This window comes from Nesoenas mayeri (genome assembly GCF_963082525.1).
Source record: "Nesoenas mayeri genome assembly, chromosome: Z".
NCBI lineage: Eukaryota > Metazoa > Chordata > Aves > Columbiformes > Columbidae > Nesoenas > Nesoenas mayeri.
In genome coordinates this window covers 37372388-37388025 of record NC_137542.1, presented here as the reverse complement: position 1 = coordinate 37388025, position 15638 = coordinate 37372388, and the positions used below count along the sequence as shown (strand labels likewise).

Genomic DNA, 15638 nt, shown 5'->3' with positions numbered 1-15638 from the left:
ATTGTTTTACCTTGTGTACTTTGTGGTGCTGACATAGTGAACTGTCATTACAAGAATTTGAACCCATTTTAATGAGGGATAAAAACTAGGTTTGAAAAATAGTATTGATTGCTTTGTATTTTTTAAGTCCTGTTATCTATGAAGACAGTGTTTTCAAAAACAAGTTGTCACAATGGGTGAGCTTTACTTTTCGCATACAAGCAAAATAATCTGCTTCCAGTCACTTTATCTGAAAACTGCATTGTGGAAGAACGTGTAGGTCGTCTTGGTGACAATTATTGAAATTTAATTTGAGTGGATTTTGGTTTTATTTTTAAAATTCTTGATGGTGTAGCTGAATTAATGTTACATTGTGGTTTTTTAAACTAAAAAAATATAAAATCCTATTTGAATCTTGGATAGCAGGTCCCTTCAATATTTGGCACTAAACTGTTTTCTTGGTAGAAGGAGGAGTAATTGTTTTGTTTTACCTTTTTGGGTTTGTGAAATGGTAGTTTGCTTCTGAAAGTTAAGTATGCTTCTTTCTCTGAAATGCTGTAGAGCTTTCAAAATATTTTTAGTTAGAGAAATAACTTTAAAGATCCTTTCTGCCTTTCCATTTCATTTAACAGACAAATTGGTGCTTTTTTCAAGGCTGTTTTTTTTGTTGTCTTTTATTTTTTTAATTTTGTTTTCTTTCTGTTGCCGCTATCTTCAGATTCTTTCCACCACTTACACATTTCTGCAGAGTATCTTTAATGTCGTATTTGTCAGTCTTCAAATCAGTTGTTGCAAATTGCTCTTTTTACTCCATAAGACATAAACATAATGTCTGAAATTTTTATTTAGTGTAAATCAACATTAAATTTTTATGATTAGACACATCCAGCTGCTGAATCTTCTGTCTCGTGAAATTAATAAAGCAATATCTGAAATAAATTGTACCTTTTATTATCTTATTTACATCAGTTCTTAAACCAATTAATCTCTGACTTTGTTTGGGTTATCTGAGTATAATGACCTGTCCCACTCTCTACTTCTTCTTTTTCTTTCTTTCTTTCTTTTTTTTTTTTTTTTGCATTGTCCATATAGTATTATACTAAGATTAATAATTGTATTCATAAAATTTTTAAACGAATGTAGTAGTTAGCTAAGCATACATTTACATGGCAAAATTATTTTCTGTTACTAGGTTTATAAAGAGTTACAAGAAGTTTGGTGGCCCTCTTGAAAGGTAAACTTGTCTGATTACTGTTTGTCTAGCAACTTGGAGACTTGTTTTTGTAAAAATTAGAACAATATACCAAGAAACCTTAGGCTGAAGACAAGATAACGGTGTCTAGTTTTTTACCTTGAATATAATGTGACATTAGCTTGATGTCTTCCCTTTCTTCATGTATGGTATGTGTGCTAACAGCCACACAACAAACCTTCCAATTTTCAGGATTACATACTCTCTTCCTTTATATTAATACTATACCTTCTGTCTTGTGTAATCTTCATTGGTGATAATCATTCAGTTGTCTTGTTTGATACCCTGTTTAAAGCTTACCAGTTCATCTGCTGTAACTGTCAAAGTTAGTTTTGCATTTTCCTTATTGTCAGTTCTTTATTATTCCATAGTTTAAGAAAAACTTCCCATCCTTGTTTTCCTTTAAAATATTTAAAGTCTATATGAACATATTATATATAATGATACCGTTTCTTTTTTAAAGGAAATGTAGAGTAACTCGAAACTGTAGGGTTAAGGTCCTTTACAATTTCTTGTTGTATTGTCCTTTGATACCAGAATCACTTTTTTTTTTCCTTGGATCAAAATTCTACACAGCATAGCAAGTGCAGATGACTGGTAACTTACTTACATGACCATTTTTCTAGTTTCAAAGTCTGCAGGAGTCATTCACAATTACTCAAGTTTCAGAGATTTAAAAACATCTATTTGTTTTATTACAGGTTAGATGCTGTAGCTAGAGATGCTGAGCTAGTTGATAAATCAGAGACAGATCTTAGACGTTTGGGAGAGCTTGTACATAATGGATGCATTAAAGCTTTAAAGGACAATTCATCTGGACAAGAAAGAGCAGGTAAGATGTATTCAGTGGGCTTGAGGGCAATAAAAATGTGAAGAAGTCTGAATTATTCTTGAACTCCAATCATAACAGAAAACACTTTTGTTGGGGGAGAATAAAAACAGAAACATTGGCATGCAGGGTGACTTGAAAAAGGGTTATAGTAAGACGACTTTTTTTTTTCCCCTTGCTGCATGTGAATTTTGATTGGAGAATGCCGTATGGTTTTGTTTTACTGTGAAATTGAAAAGTAATGTGTTACTATCCAGAAAACCTTTTCATTCTGGAGCTTAGTTTAGTTAAGAAGATGTCATTTGATATAATTTAAAGTTTGCTGCTATAGCATTAGTCTTATTGTTTTCTTTGCATTTTTCTGTAGGATATTTATAAAGGTAAAAATTTTAATAGCTTTGTAATTTATTTTAAGGAGGTAGACTAGGGAAGGTTAAAGGCCCAACATTCCGAATCTCAGGAGTGCAGGTGAATGCAAAACTAGTCATCTCTCACGAAGAAGAGTTGGCACCGTTGCACAAATCCATTCCTTCAGATCCAGAAGAAAGAAAAAGGTACTGGCTTTTTTTTTTTTTTTTTTTTTTTTTTTAAAGAGGTATTAGTGTGGAAAACTTTTAAAGTTTTATTAGCTTTTTTTTCAGACAACTTGGATGTAAAGCACACTGTCACAGCATTGTCCCTCTGTTCCCTGTAAGGACTGGTGCAGTAGCCTGCTGCTCATTTGTTCTTGTTCTTTCCTCCCTTGCTGTAGAAGCCAGTACCAGCTTTGGCTTCTCAGTTGTATTCACTGGGGACTGTGTGCAATTAATAATAATAATAATTAGGACTAGAATTCAGATTTGCTGAGGGGCTTCTGTGCGTGTCATCTCTCTTTCAAGGAAAAGAGTCCTTGTCAACTCGCAGCAGTAGTTGTTTCTACCTTCTGAACTTTCTCCTTTGCCACCTCGTGTATCACAGTCCCTAAACCATCCACTTAGTTAGCAGTTACACTTGGACGATGATTTGTTTTATTTATAGTTAGCCAACTTTGTGAGACAGTTCATGGCCACAGACAGATGTCCGTTCTACATATTTTAGTCTTGTTTAGCTTCAAAACACATTTCAGGGCTGATTTCCATAAATATTTATTTATGTCCTAAATATACTGTTATCTTGGCAGAGACAATAAATCTGATTACATCAATTCTAGTATGTTCCCTTCCCCCTTGCTAAGCTTCAGAAGTAAAAGTCCTTTATTTGTCTTTCTAATTTATTTCTGCTAGATATGTCATCCCATGCCACACCAAGGCTGCTCATTTTGATATTGATTGGGGTAAGGAAGATGATTCCAATCTGTTAATAGGCATCTATGAATATGGTTATGGCAGCTGGGAAATGATAAAAATGGATCCTGATCTCAGTTTGACACAGAAGGTATGTCATCTACAATATTTCATGAAGGACTCTTTGTTTAGGTAACATTAGTGCTAAGAACAGTACCTCAAAGAGCTTATTTTATGATAAATGGAATTTTAGAGACATTGTATTTATTACTATCATTGTGGCATATTGTTAGACTTTAAGGTCTTGTGTATTTCGTTGAAGTATGCCTTCTTGCAATCAGGTATGTTGCCATATTTCCATGTAAATGGACCTCTGTCATCTGAATTTTTCTTGGTCTTTTCCTTCTTTATTTTAGATATTCTAGTCTTGTCCATTTTGTGTTCTTGAACTCTTGGGAGGGAGGTTTTTCTAGAAATTTGATTTGGTTTCCCCATCACCACTTAATTCCCAGGTTCTTAATTTGAAGCTGTCTTCCACTCACAACATGAGACTAGCTGTACTAGAATTAGTGCAGTAGCTTCTTAGCAAATAGTGAGCAACAGGTATTGAGGGGAGGACTCCAGTGAAGTAAACTTTGTGACAGTGCCAACAACCTATAGCTTTGGGATTTGAGGAGCCACGGTTGTGTCCGAATTTACTTAGTAATGATTCCTACTCCTGCCTTCTGTTATTTGCCTGTTTTTTGAAATCACTCGTTAATATTTCTGGTGTGTGCAATACCCTGTAGCAAGTTCTGCATTTAGAAGATGAATAGCCAGGAGTTCTGACTGGTACAGGACCTCAGAGTTTCTTAAAGTATCAGAGTAGAAATGGAAATCTGAGGCTGGTTTCTTGAGTTTTAGACTGTGAGGCCATCTCCAAGGCTCTCCATTGGCTGTGTGATTGGAGACAAAATAAAACATGAAGAAATTCTCCATTGCTTCAAGCCTCTTGGCATATTGATAGATAGAGCTGAAGTGAATTGTTTTCCACCTACTTTCACACAGGTCTTTCTGTTGTGTGTGCTCCAGGCTAGCATCATCCAAACTTCATTAAATGTACTTATAGCTGTGATGCCATTGTTCTCCTCAGATTTTGCCTGATGATCCAGATAAGAAACCCCAGGCAAAGCAGTTACAGACCCGTGCAGACTACCTCATTAAATTATTGAGTAAAGACCTTGCAAGAAAGGAAGCACAAAGGCTTGCTGGTGCAGTAAGTAAAATTTGGCATTCATTAGCGAGATAATAAGGGCATGTCAGCTGATAATTTTTCTTTTTTTAGTTCCGCTCTTTGTGTAGTATTACTCTGTTATTGCTAATCATATTACGTGAGACTAACTCAAGAAATTAATTGCGAGTTTTGTATTGCATTACTCCCTTACTATATGTATGTATTTTATACTGCTTTGTCTAAAGTCCTGAGAAAAGTGGTGGTCATTAGCAGCAATAAAATAAAATTAACCCTCTACTTGATGTAAAAACAAGTCGGGGGGGTTTTTGCAACTGTGGTGAAGAGGTGCTTGTCAGTTTACATATTAAAGAGACCAATTTGCCTTTAGGGTAATTCAAAGAGGAGGAAAACAAGAACTAAGAAGAATAAGGTGATAAAGACTGTAAAAATAAAAGAAGAAATAAAAAGTGATTCTTCACCACAACCCTCAGAAAAATCTGATGATGATGATGAGGAGGATAACAAGGTAAATATCTTTCATATGTCAAAGATGGCTATTCAGTTTTTCCTATTAGTATAAATTTATATTTTATCATCTACTTTACTTAATAAAATTGAAGCACCTGAATGTGGTCATTTTCCTTTGGCGACTACAGTTGATGTTGCATCGGTACAAGCACATGGAAGACTGTATCTATTTTAATTTATGGAAAAGCCAGTAGATGAGGAGTTAGGAGTAGTTTTCCAAGTTATATTATTAAAAAAAGCTGGGATCTAACTACAAGTAGCCTTGCTCTAGTTGCAGCATTCTTTAAAGACTTCAGCATTGTATCTGCCAGAAATGCAAACCTGATATAACACACAATTATAAAACTAATGTTTCTGGCTAATGTGTTACAACTACTGATAGTCATTCTTCAGATAAAGTTTTTTACTCAGACTCAGTAAAAAACATAAAACTCAATTAGAATGGGCACTGTGAATAAATGATAAAATAAAAGACTTGCATGTGAATGCTACTGTATATGCCTTGGCTTTTGTTATCCAGAAAGACAGTTTAACTGAATAGTTAACCTTGTTGTCTTCTGTTATTTCTGATGTGTTCCTTTTGGCCACTACTTTTGTTGAGTCTTTTTATTTCTGACATCACATGGCAGAAACCACTTGAGACAAAAAATTACGGTCATGTCACAGCTCGTTTTATTACTTTGAAAGTAGTTGAAATATATACATGCAAATCTGTACGTATCATTAAAATACGCCCTACTTGGTTTAAAATAAACTAAATTGAAATGTCTTATATAACCATTTTGAACTATTACAAACCATTGTACTTGTCAACTCTAAAGGAAAGAATACTTAGTGAATACATAATTAAAACTGAGTCGGCCTTAGAAGAACTATGATAATCTATGAAAAAATACTAACTTTTAACTAAAGCATTCCTATATATATTTAAATTGTAGTATGAAGAATGAAATATAAAGCCAGAAAAATCGCATGTAAGCTGTCTTATGTTTGTAGATAAAATAATTTGTCTGGAATGTAAGACTAAGAACTGTAAACGTAGTCACACTTCCCAGTAATTTAACATGGGCGGCTGAATCCTAAAACTAAGCAAATAGTGTGTTCAAACTACTTAAAATGGACTTCATCTCTACTCAAAACAGAAGACACTGTGAGTCAGTTGATTGACTTGTTATGTTTTGGAAAAGTGCCTAGTGTGCTGTCCACTTTTGTATATTTAATAACAGATATTCATCACTTTAATACTTTTGGACACAGACTGACAATTACACTTCTGAAAACTACACTATATACAAGAACAGGCTTTAACCACCTAAATGATTGGCTTTAGCTACATAGCTGCCATACTGTGTGCAGTATTTAAAACTTAATTTCTTTAACTGTTAGAACATTCAGAAGACTCTTGAAGTTGTATTTTTGCTGGGAAGCTTCCATGATATCTAAATCCTAAAGTCTTGGTTGGGCTGGTTACTTGATACCTCATCTAAGTAAATTGTTTGAATTGGTGTATGGGGCATTCTTTCATCTGTTTTTCTGCGATGTATTCCATATATGCTGTTCCAAGGTATATTCAAATAAATTCAAATATGATAATAATACACCCGTGCATAACACTTGTTACTTATCATAGTATTTTTCTGTGTCTGAAAGGATCTCAGTTTTTATCTCACGCTTTATAAAGACTACTGGAGTGGTATTTTGTTCACCTTTAAATAATTACATGGGTCCCTATCAGACAATCTGTGACTAAGACTTCTTTTAAGCCTAGTAAAAATAATGCCTCTGGAAAAGAGAAAGTTGGAACTCTGTTACCCTCTCCTGTGAATGTTTAGTATGGGTTTGGTAAAAAGGTCACTGGGACAAAGCTAACTAAAACAGGGATCTTCTAACATCCCCATCAGTTGAGTATCCTGACTAATGAGCTCAGTTTTGTGAGACCTACGTTGTTATAGGCTGTAGCTCTTCAGAGACTGACTACCTTTTAGAGGGCCAGAATTCTAAGTTAAGTGGACCTAACTTCTCACTCCCACTACCGCTGCCAAACCAGTACTTGCTCTGTCACATCAAGGAAATGAGTTGTTCTCATCTTTCTTTACAACTGTATTCAGTTCTATTTGATAAGTGTTAAATCAATGTCCAAAAAGAAAAAAATGCACAGATAAAAAGTATGTTTTAATCTGATAGTCGCTACACTTGTATAGCTAGGAACTCAGTTTGATGTGACATATATGCTTGCATATTGCAGGATGAGATTGTTTCAGTGAAACATCCACATAAAAAAATTAAAGCAGAAAAAGAAAATGAAGAAAAGCCTGAGCCAGATATTGGTATAAAGAAGGAAGCTGAAGAAAAAAGAGAGACAAAAGAAAAGGAAAATAAAAGGGATTTGAAAAGGGAGAAAAAAGAAAAAGAGGATAAGAAAGAATTAAAAGAAAAAGATATTAAAGAAAAGAGAGAAAACAAAGTAAAAGAATCCACACAGAAAGAAAAAGAAGTAAAAGAAGAGAAGGTAACTAGGTTTACTTATCTTATATAGCACTAGAAAAGGCCATTAGGTTGACGTGAATGATTTTGAGACGAAAAGGTGTTTTGGATCTGATCAGTCTTCATTTCATTGAAGTCTTTTACATCATTTGAAACTTTATTTTTACTACCTGAAACCATGAGGACAGGCATTTGAAATGTGAAATTACATCTTCAATGATACATATTTCAGTTGGACTGAGAGTAAAAGTGTGTACAAGAAATTCTTCTATTCCTTTTCCATTCTTCTTTTTCATCCCACAGAGAAAGTAATGTGTACTGTCACTGAATGTCAGCATTATTTTTATTATTTAATAGAATGGAGTAGTTGCAGAGATTGTCATATGTTGTAGGATAATTCCAGAACAAAAATCAAGTTCAGTTAAATATTTTTGTATCTTCTCCTTAGGTAAATGAAATCAAATCTGAAAATAAAGAAAAAACTAAAAAAATCCCATTGTTGGATACTCCAGTTCATATTACTGCAACTAGTGAACCAGTTCCTATATCAGAAGAGTCTGAAGAACTGGATCAAAAAACTTTCAGTGTGGTAAGTCCATTTTTGGTAGCTTAGTGTTCATACTTTGTAGTCTAATTTAGGACACTTTCTGGTGTTCTTGATTTTGTTATTGAGCACATTAACATAGATTTTTTTTTTTTTTTTTGCTAGCAAAGTCTCAGATCAATTAATGTTATTGATACTGTACTGTATTTTTTGTCTAAATTCCAGCAATTTTATTGTGTTGTTTACTCTATGCAGGATAGTGGGAAAACTTATATAGTGATGTGTGTCCTGATTTAGAATATAGACTGCGAAGATACACAAGAGTATTCTTAAGAGTATCCTGCTAATTAAAGAGCACTGCAACCACTGGAGGCTCTGGCTTTACTGTGTCATATATCCTTTTCTCCTTTGTAAGATAACAGGAGAAATTCAGTTTCAGCATTTCCTTTCTGAAGTATTGCAGACTTAGGAAGGAAAAAATACTAAAGCCCCTAGAAATACCTTGCTGGAGTAATGTCTCTGATACCAAAAGTATTGTGTTTAATCACTATGTCTGACTAAGAACAGAGTCAATATTAGAGGAAAAAATGTATGTGCGTACCATTTATTTAAAGTTTTATAGATCAGCTGGGGCCTTTAGAAAAGGTATAAATGTGTTACTTTGAGCAGCTACTTTCCTGTGGGTTTTTTGTCATTTAGATTTCAACAGTTGTTTATTCTGCTAGCTAGGTTTCATTTGGTCTGTTGTGGGTACTGTATCTGACATGCAAATAAGATTCTCTTGACTATGGCAGTGACTGGTCTGTGTATGGTTTTGTTGTAAACATTTCAAGTAACTCACATGATATTTCCAGGATGAGCCTGAAGTGCTTCAGGTGGCTGTGTGGCCAAGTGATAGAAAAGCACTTGATTTCCACGTACAGTTATATTTTTCTGATCACTTCCATGTTTAAGCAGCTCACTCCCTAAGCTATCTTTTAATGGTTACTTTAAGCTATGGCTAGTGCAATATGTAATGCAGCTGCTTAATTACTTTGTGGCATGAGCTGGCAACGGAACAGCTTGATTTTTCTGAGTTGTCCCTAGATGCTTACATGGTAATTGAGATATACCATATACCATTTCATTCCATTCCAAACATTTGTTTGGGATTTTCAATTTTCTTTATGTGCAGACTTCCATTTGTTCTTACTGGGAGTAAATCTAGGTGGTGTCTATGTATAACCAATTTTTTGTCCAGGCTTTTTGTTCTGGCATGTATGTTTATCATTATGCCATTGTCATATACAGTCTAATTAACATATTTAACTACACTTTCAAGTGGAAATTACTACTGTGGGTTGCTCAGGCTTAACTAATTGGTCTTTTTGTGACGAGGAGAACATGCATTTCATCTATTTAGCATTCCATTGTAGTTGCATGGTATTGCAAAGCAAGTGTCTGTAATTTAAATTAAATGCTAGCTGGTTTTATCTGAATTTATTATTTGAAGTGTGAAAATTCAAAACCACACATATGACATCTGTTGCCATCACTGTTTTTGCTAATTTAGGCATACCCAAACTACCTTTACTCTAGGTAGCACAAGTTCTGCTAGTATCTCCATAGGACTGAGGTTTAAAAACTGTTCAGAGAAGCAATGTTGATCCTCTGCTGGTTGCCAGGTTTAATTATTGCAGAAAGTATCTGCTTGAAGTGTACTGAACACTCTCATACTAATTTTTACATTAAGTTTGTATAGCTTTCAAGGTGCCAAAAAGTATGTTGTGTCCTATATGCTTATGCAGAAAGTTAAAACTGATGGTAAAATCCAGTCGTAATGAGTCCTTTTCCTCAGAAAATCCCTTGAAATAGTGCTTTCTAAAATCCTTGATATCTGTGTTTTATGCAATCTAATGCTTTCGAAGAGGAGTAAATTTCCAACTGGATTTAGTATACAACTTCTACAAAAGGAAACCTGGAAAATATTTTTAAGAGCTGTGAGCAAGTCTTATGTTTTATTTGGCTTGTAAGAATACTGCCTTTGTCTGCATATATTTATCATAGAAAAGGGTAGGTAATGTTACAGGGTTTTTTTTTACCTTTGAATTAATATATTTATTTTTATTTTACAGTGCAAAGAAAGAATGAGGCCTGTCAAAGCAGCACTGAAACAGCTGGATCGACCAGAGAAAGGCCTTTCTGAAAGAGAGCAGCTGGAACATACGAGACAGTGTCTGATCAAAATTGGGGATCACATTACTGAATGTCTAAAGGAGTACACAAATCCTGAACAAATTAAACAGTGGAGAAAGTAAGTAATTCTCAGTGTTTTTTCTTGAAAAAGGAAAAATCTATAACTCTTTCTATTAAACAAAACAGGTATTTATTTTTTCTCTCATTTCTTATTTTCCCTTTCTTGTATCTTTCTGCTGTTTTAAGTAGGAATCTATAAGAAGATTATTATAAATGTTTCTAACTTTTAATTGATTTACTTTTTCATACTGCACACTAATGTATTTTGTCCGGTAGGGGAGTCATCTCATTTCTTAAAACTGAAAGTAAACACTATATAATTTGTTACATAAGCAGTCTTACCTTTATGGATCTGTTTTTTTCAACTTTGAGTTGCTTTTCGTTTTTTTGTTAATTTCTGATAAAAATAGGCAATTCTAAATTTGTGTTGACCTTTGTAACATTTTGAGTTGAAAAAAATATTTATTCTTACAATACTCTAAAATTAAATTACATATTGTATATTAACCATGACTCGATAGAAAGTATTTTCATAACGTGCTCAGATGTATTGAAGAAATGAAAAAAGAGTTTACATCTTTAAGAGGTGGCAATTTAAAAAAAAAAAAGTTTGGTTTGTAAACTTCTCTATTTAATTGTTAAGTTCTTAGTGCAATTTGAGTTACTTTTATTAGAATGTGCACTTCAGTCTTTTATAGTTGAAAATACATCCTGCACTTCCATATACACACATCTGTTAAGTGTTTCATTTTCCTGAAGATTTCTGTTAGTGTAGAATACTTCTGCTGTTTCTGTTTGCTTTACTTCAAAATATTAAGGTGATCTGAGATAACAAAACCAAGATCTGTGTCTTACATTTTAGTAAATGCTGGATTTCTTTAAGTGGAAACTCATAATAGTGCTATTACTAATAATAATGCTATGATATTATACATAGATTAATAAAATATGTATTTCAGCTTTTTGATAAGGTGTATAGTTAAGCTACGTAGCTTACATTAATAACTTTATGTAATGTTATACAGGTGTAATTAGGCCCACCACTGACTGGTTGTCTACCTTTGTGAACCTCTACACTAAAATTATAATGTTTAAATAATCACAGTGAAGGAGCAGACTGTTGTTTCCTGAGCCTGTACACTTCAAATATTTCTGAACACAGATATTCTGTGGTCTTTTAAGCATTGAACCTATAAATTTGACTGAAAGAATTCTAGAATTCAGATCTGTTATCAGTGATAATAGAAGCAAATGTTTTCTTCAGGGTTTTGGCATCTTAACAGGAAAAGACTTGATTTGTTATTCTTCCATTCCTTTGAGCATAGATTAGGCACAAGTTTATTGCTGTGCCACTTCCATCCTCTTTCACAGTTCCGATTTGGTTTCAAAAGCTTTGACCAGGCTTTGGAATTCTATGGAAAAAATGTCTGATATTTTCGTGAAATAGGGCTTGGTCAGATGTCTTACACTGCAAGAGATTTCAAGTTTGGAATAATTTTTACTTAAATTTTTATTTACTGAGTGGTAAATACTGAAAATTCAAACAAACTTTCAGAAGACATACTTAAGCTGATAGCTATTTTTTTAAGCAGTTTCACAAATCATTCTGTTAACAGTTGTTATTAGTACTACTTTTCATGCACTTTGCACTATGAAGTAAAAAGTCACAAATTGTTAAAGAAATTAATCTTCCAAATGGTTGAAATAAAGCTAGGTAATGTTTGCTATGCCCTTAGACAATGTATTGCAAATTTTATAGTGTTTCTGGTTTACTGAATAATTTCAGTAATTTACAATAATTTCAGTAAAACCCACATTCTTTTGCATAATACATGAAAAACTAATGTATAGAAGAATTATAACTTCTCTTTTCTTCTTCCTTCAGAAATTTGTGGATTTTTGTCTCTAAGTTTACAGAATTTGATGCAAGAAAGCTACACAAACTGTATAAACATGCAATCAAAAAACGCCAAGAGTCTCGGGTAATATTTTCAGTCACTTTCTCAATACACAAATACATATTTAAGTCTTATAACTCTTTATTAGATTTAAAAGATTATAAGGAACATAGAAATAACATTTCAAGTAGCATTTGTAGTAATCTCTTTTGTTAGAATACTCTTCCAATGAATTCAGATGAACTTCAGGACTTAGCAATGAGTTTTTGTACTTGTCTCTTGTAGCAACACAATGACCAGAATATTAGCAGCAATGTGAATACACACGTAATTAGAAATCCAGGTAAGAAACCTTAAGTATATTCTTGTGTTAGATATCTTAGTTTTTATTTCATCTCTTGTCTCCTAGATCCGTCTCCCACACTGCTAATCATCACAGAGACAGGTTGGTTAGCAAAACCAGTAGTTTGCTGATGAAATCCAGCTGAGTACACACTGAAGCTGGTTCTTACTGGTTTTAGTAGCAAGTTATTTGACCAACCTGTAAATTTCTTGGACATTCTGTGCCTATTTGTAGCTGTTGTAATGTCACTCCTATATAAGAAAGTAAACTATTGCTTGAAGTCATCGTTTGTAATTAAAATTAGTCACATGTGCTGTCTTTTATTATTCACAATAACACTAATTTTTCTATGCTCCCACACCTGCCTTCTTGTAATACTTGATTTTATCTTGTGTTATATAACACTTTTAGTATATTTTCATGGACTTAAAATCAACGGTATATCTTAGGAGTACCACTAGAAAGGCTTTCATTAACAAGGCATACCTTTAAAACTTTTATTCATGCTAAGGCTATCCCTTCTTGTAGAAGAAGGTGCTACCATTCTGTCTAAAACTGCTCCGCAAAAGGCACCTCTAATTACTGCTCATTGGGACCACACTTCACTTCATAGACTGAAGAGAGGCTGAAAAGTTCAGTTCCTAAGTCCTGTACATCCACAGTCTAGATTGCTTCCCTCTTACTTCTGAGGTTACTTTCAGTTCACTTGTATTAGTGCATTTGTATTTCCAGTATTTAGATCTTGTTTCTGTCATGTTATAATGTCAATTTCATACTGCTTTGCATCTGATGTTTAGAAGTGCAATCTGAATTAGTTGAAGAAAAGACTTTATGATACTTTCTTTTAACCTCTGCTTTATTAAACAGATGTGGAAAGACTCAAGGAGAATACAAACCATGATGACAGTAGCAGGGACAGTTATTCTTCTGATAGACATCTGTCACAGTACCATGATGCTTACAAGAAAAGTGACTGTAGGAAAAGGCCTTATTCAGCCTTCAGCAATGGCAAAGATCATAGAGACTGGGACTACTATAAACAAGACAGCAGGTGAGTTTCTTCAGCAGTTTCCAAATCTGTTTAAAATTTCCTTCCTGTTTTTGTAGTATGCTTTGTAGCAAGCACCAAAACATCTTTTTTGAGTAATGCAAAATTGCAATGATGATATCTCTCTAATGCGCTTCTGCTGATTTGACCGTGGCTCTTCATGTATGTTCAGTAGCACTAATATAAATCATTTCTGTTTTTCAGATACCACGGTGATAGTAAACATAGAAAGTTAGATGACTACAGGAGCAGAGACCACAGGTCAAACCTGGAAGGAAGTTTAAAAGACAGCTGGGCTCATTCAGATCACCATTCCCATTCAGACCACAGGATACATTCAGATCACCGTTCCACTTCAGAGTACAGTCATCATAAATCTTCTAGAGATTACAGGTACCACTCAGACTGGCAAATGGACCACAGAGCTTCAGGTAGTGGCCCAAGGTCACCATTAGATCAGAGGTCTCCATATGGTTCCAGATCTCCTCTAGGACACAGATCTCCATTTGAACATTCATCAGATCACAAAAGTACACCTGAACATGCATGGAGCAGCCGGAAAACATAACAAAGACTGAAGTTTTGTGGACTCTCTTTTAGCCATATACAGTAAACTAACACAGTAATTGCCTTACATGACTTGAAAGATAAGGACTGGATATTCTATCAGTAGCAGTATTGTTACTCCTTTCTAGGATGCAAGGTCTATTATCCCAACAGAAGAAAAATATTTTTGTATTTAAAGTTTATGCTGCACTGTGCTGCAAATGTCGTGGCACTCTTTTTTAAGAAATGGAAGATGTTTACTTTTACAGGGACCTCAACACTGCCCCTTTGAGACTGGATCTTACTATAAAACTCTTAATGTCAAGGTGGTTTTAGGCTGAACATGTTTTAAATTATGTTTGTAAATGAACGTTTAAACACTGACCTGTGTTTATTTCAGGAAGGAATGAGGAGTTTCTTTTTCTTTAGTTTCTTAGTAAAAACTCTCAAGGACTTTGTTCACTTCCCAGAGCTACTTGTTTACATTTTACACTGCGACCACCCTGCCGCTTTTCATCACAAGCTTGAATATTTAAATTCTGTACCTATAACTGTAAAATAGCCAGGATTTCTCCTGATTGTGATCAGTTATAATGCCTTTTTACAAAACAAACTAGTAATAATAAAAAAATAAAAATTAAAAAAAAAAACCACGAACAAATGGTTGTAAATTACTGTAAATTAATTAAATGAGCTTTTTTCCCTCTCAGGCTTTTTTTGACTGTTCATTTCCCCATCAACTCAGGCCTTCTTATCTTAAGTGTGAAATAAAATCAGTGTACCTACATATTCTAATAAAATATCTTGATCAGGACACTGTTCAGAATGTAAAAATGGGGAAAGGGAAAATTTTATTATGTTTCGTGCTCCTTTTTTATTAGATACTTTAGATACATGTTTGGGTGTTTGTCTTTTTGTTTGGGTGGGGGTTTTTTTGTTTATTTTTGTCAGGTTTTTGTTTGCTTTGGGTTTTTTGTGGTTGGTTTTGGGTTTAGTTCTGGGTTGGTTTGTTTCTTTTTCCTATTAAGCTGTCAGTGTTGTGACTGTTTGTAATAAAGCAGTAAGAAACATCCAGCTAAACTGTGCTCTGGAAAGCTTTTCAGGTGCATTGGTTTTAAAGGAGTATTAAATATCTGAACACTTCAGAATCCAAATCAGCCAAAATTTTTTGTAAATCCTTTTGTGTTCCCTCTTCAACATGGGCAATAATGTCAAATGTGCTATGCAGCCAGTTAATATTTTAGAAGATTTGAATGACTTTACTGACAGAATTGTTACAGTGCACACTGATTGTACATAGATAACTTCTATCTGAGAAATTAAATTTAAACTAAAAGGATCTGTGGGCTCTTGTAGTTTTCTGCTGTGTTTTTCTCTGCAGTGTCACTTTTTCTCAAGTTTACCCATTAAAAAAATTAAATTCTTAATTACTAACTAGGGAAGATACCTAGCCTGGGATCATGGCTGGAGCTGTATC

The 15638-nt window shown here is 33.9% G+C and overlaps 1 protein-coding gene across 2 annotated transcripts in view; it reads left to right on the top strand.

Moving 5' to 3' along the window:
* The window catches only part of CHD1 (chromodomain helicase DNA binding protein 1), a 65655-nt gene extending 50233 nt beyond the window's left edge, over positions 1–15422 (top strand). Inside the window, exons 25-37 of one of the 2 annotated variants that reach the window (XM_080362042.1) lie at positions 1172–1213; positions 1933–2063; positions 2476–2614; positions 3323–3473; positions 4455–4577; positions 4924–5061; positions 7309–7572; positions 7996–8136; positions 10206–10384; positions 12212–12308; positions 12510–12567; positions 13435–13618; positions 13820–15422. In XM_080362042.1, coding sequence (XP_080218168.1) covers positions 1172–1213; positions 1933–2063; positions 2476–2614; positions 3323–3473; positions 4455–4577; positions 4924–5061; positions 7309–7572; positions 7996–8136; positions 10206–10384; positions 12212–12308; positions 12510–12567; positions 13435–13618; positions 13820–14183 — 2011 coding nt within the window. In that variant the 3' untranslated portion in view covers positions 14184–15422. The remainder of the gene's footprint in view (positions 1–1171; positions 1214–1932; positions 2064–2475; positions 2615–3322; positions 3474–4454; positions 4578–4923; positions 5062–7308; positions 7573–7995; positions 8137–10205; positions 10385–12211; positions 12309–12509; positions 12568–13434; positions 13619–13819) is intronic. The other variant, XM_080362043.1, reaches the window with a different exon arrangement.
* Positions 15423–15638: the final 216 nt, after the last annotated feature.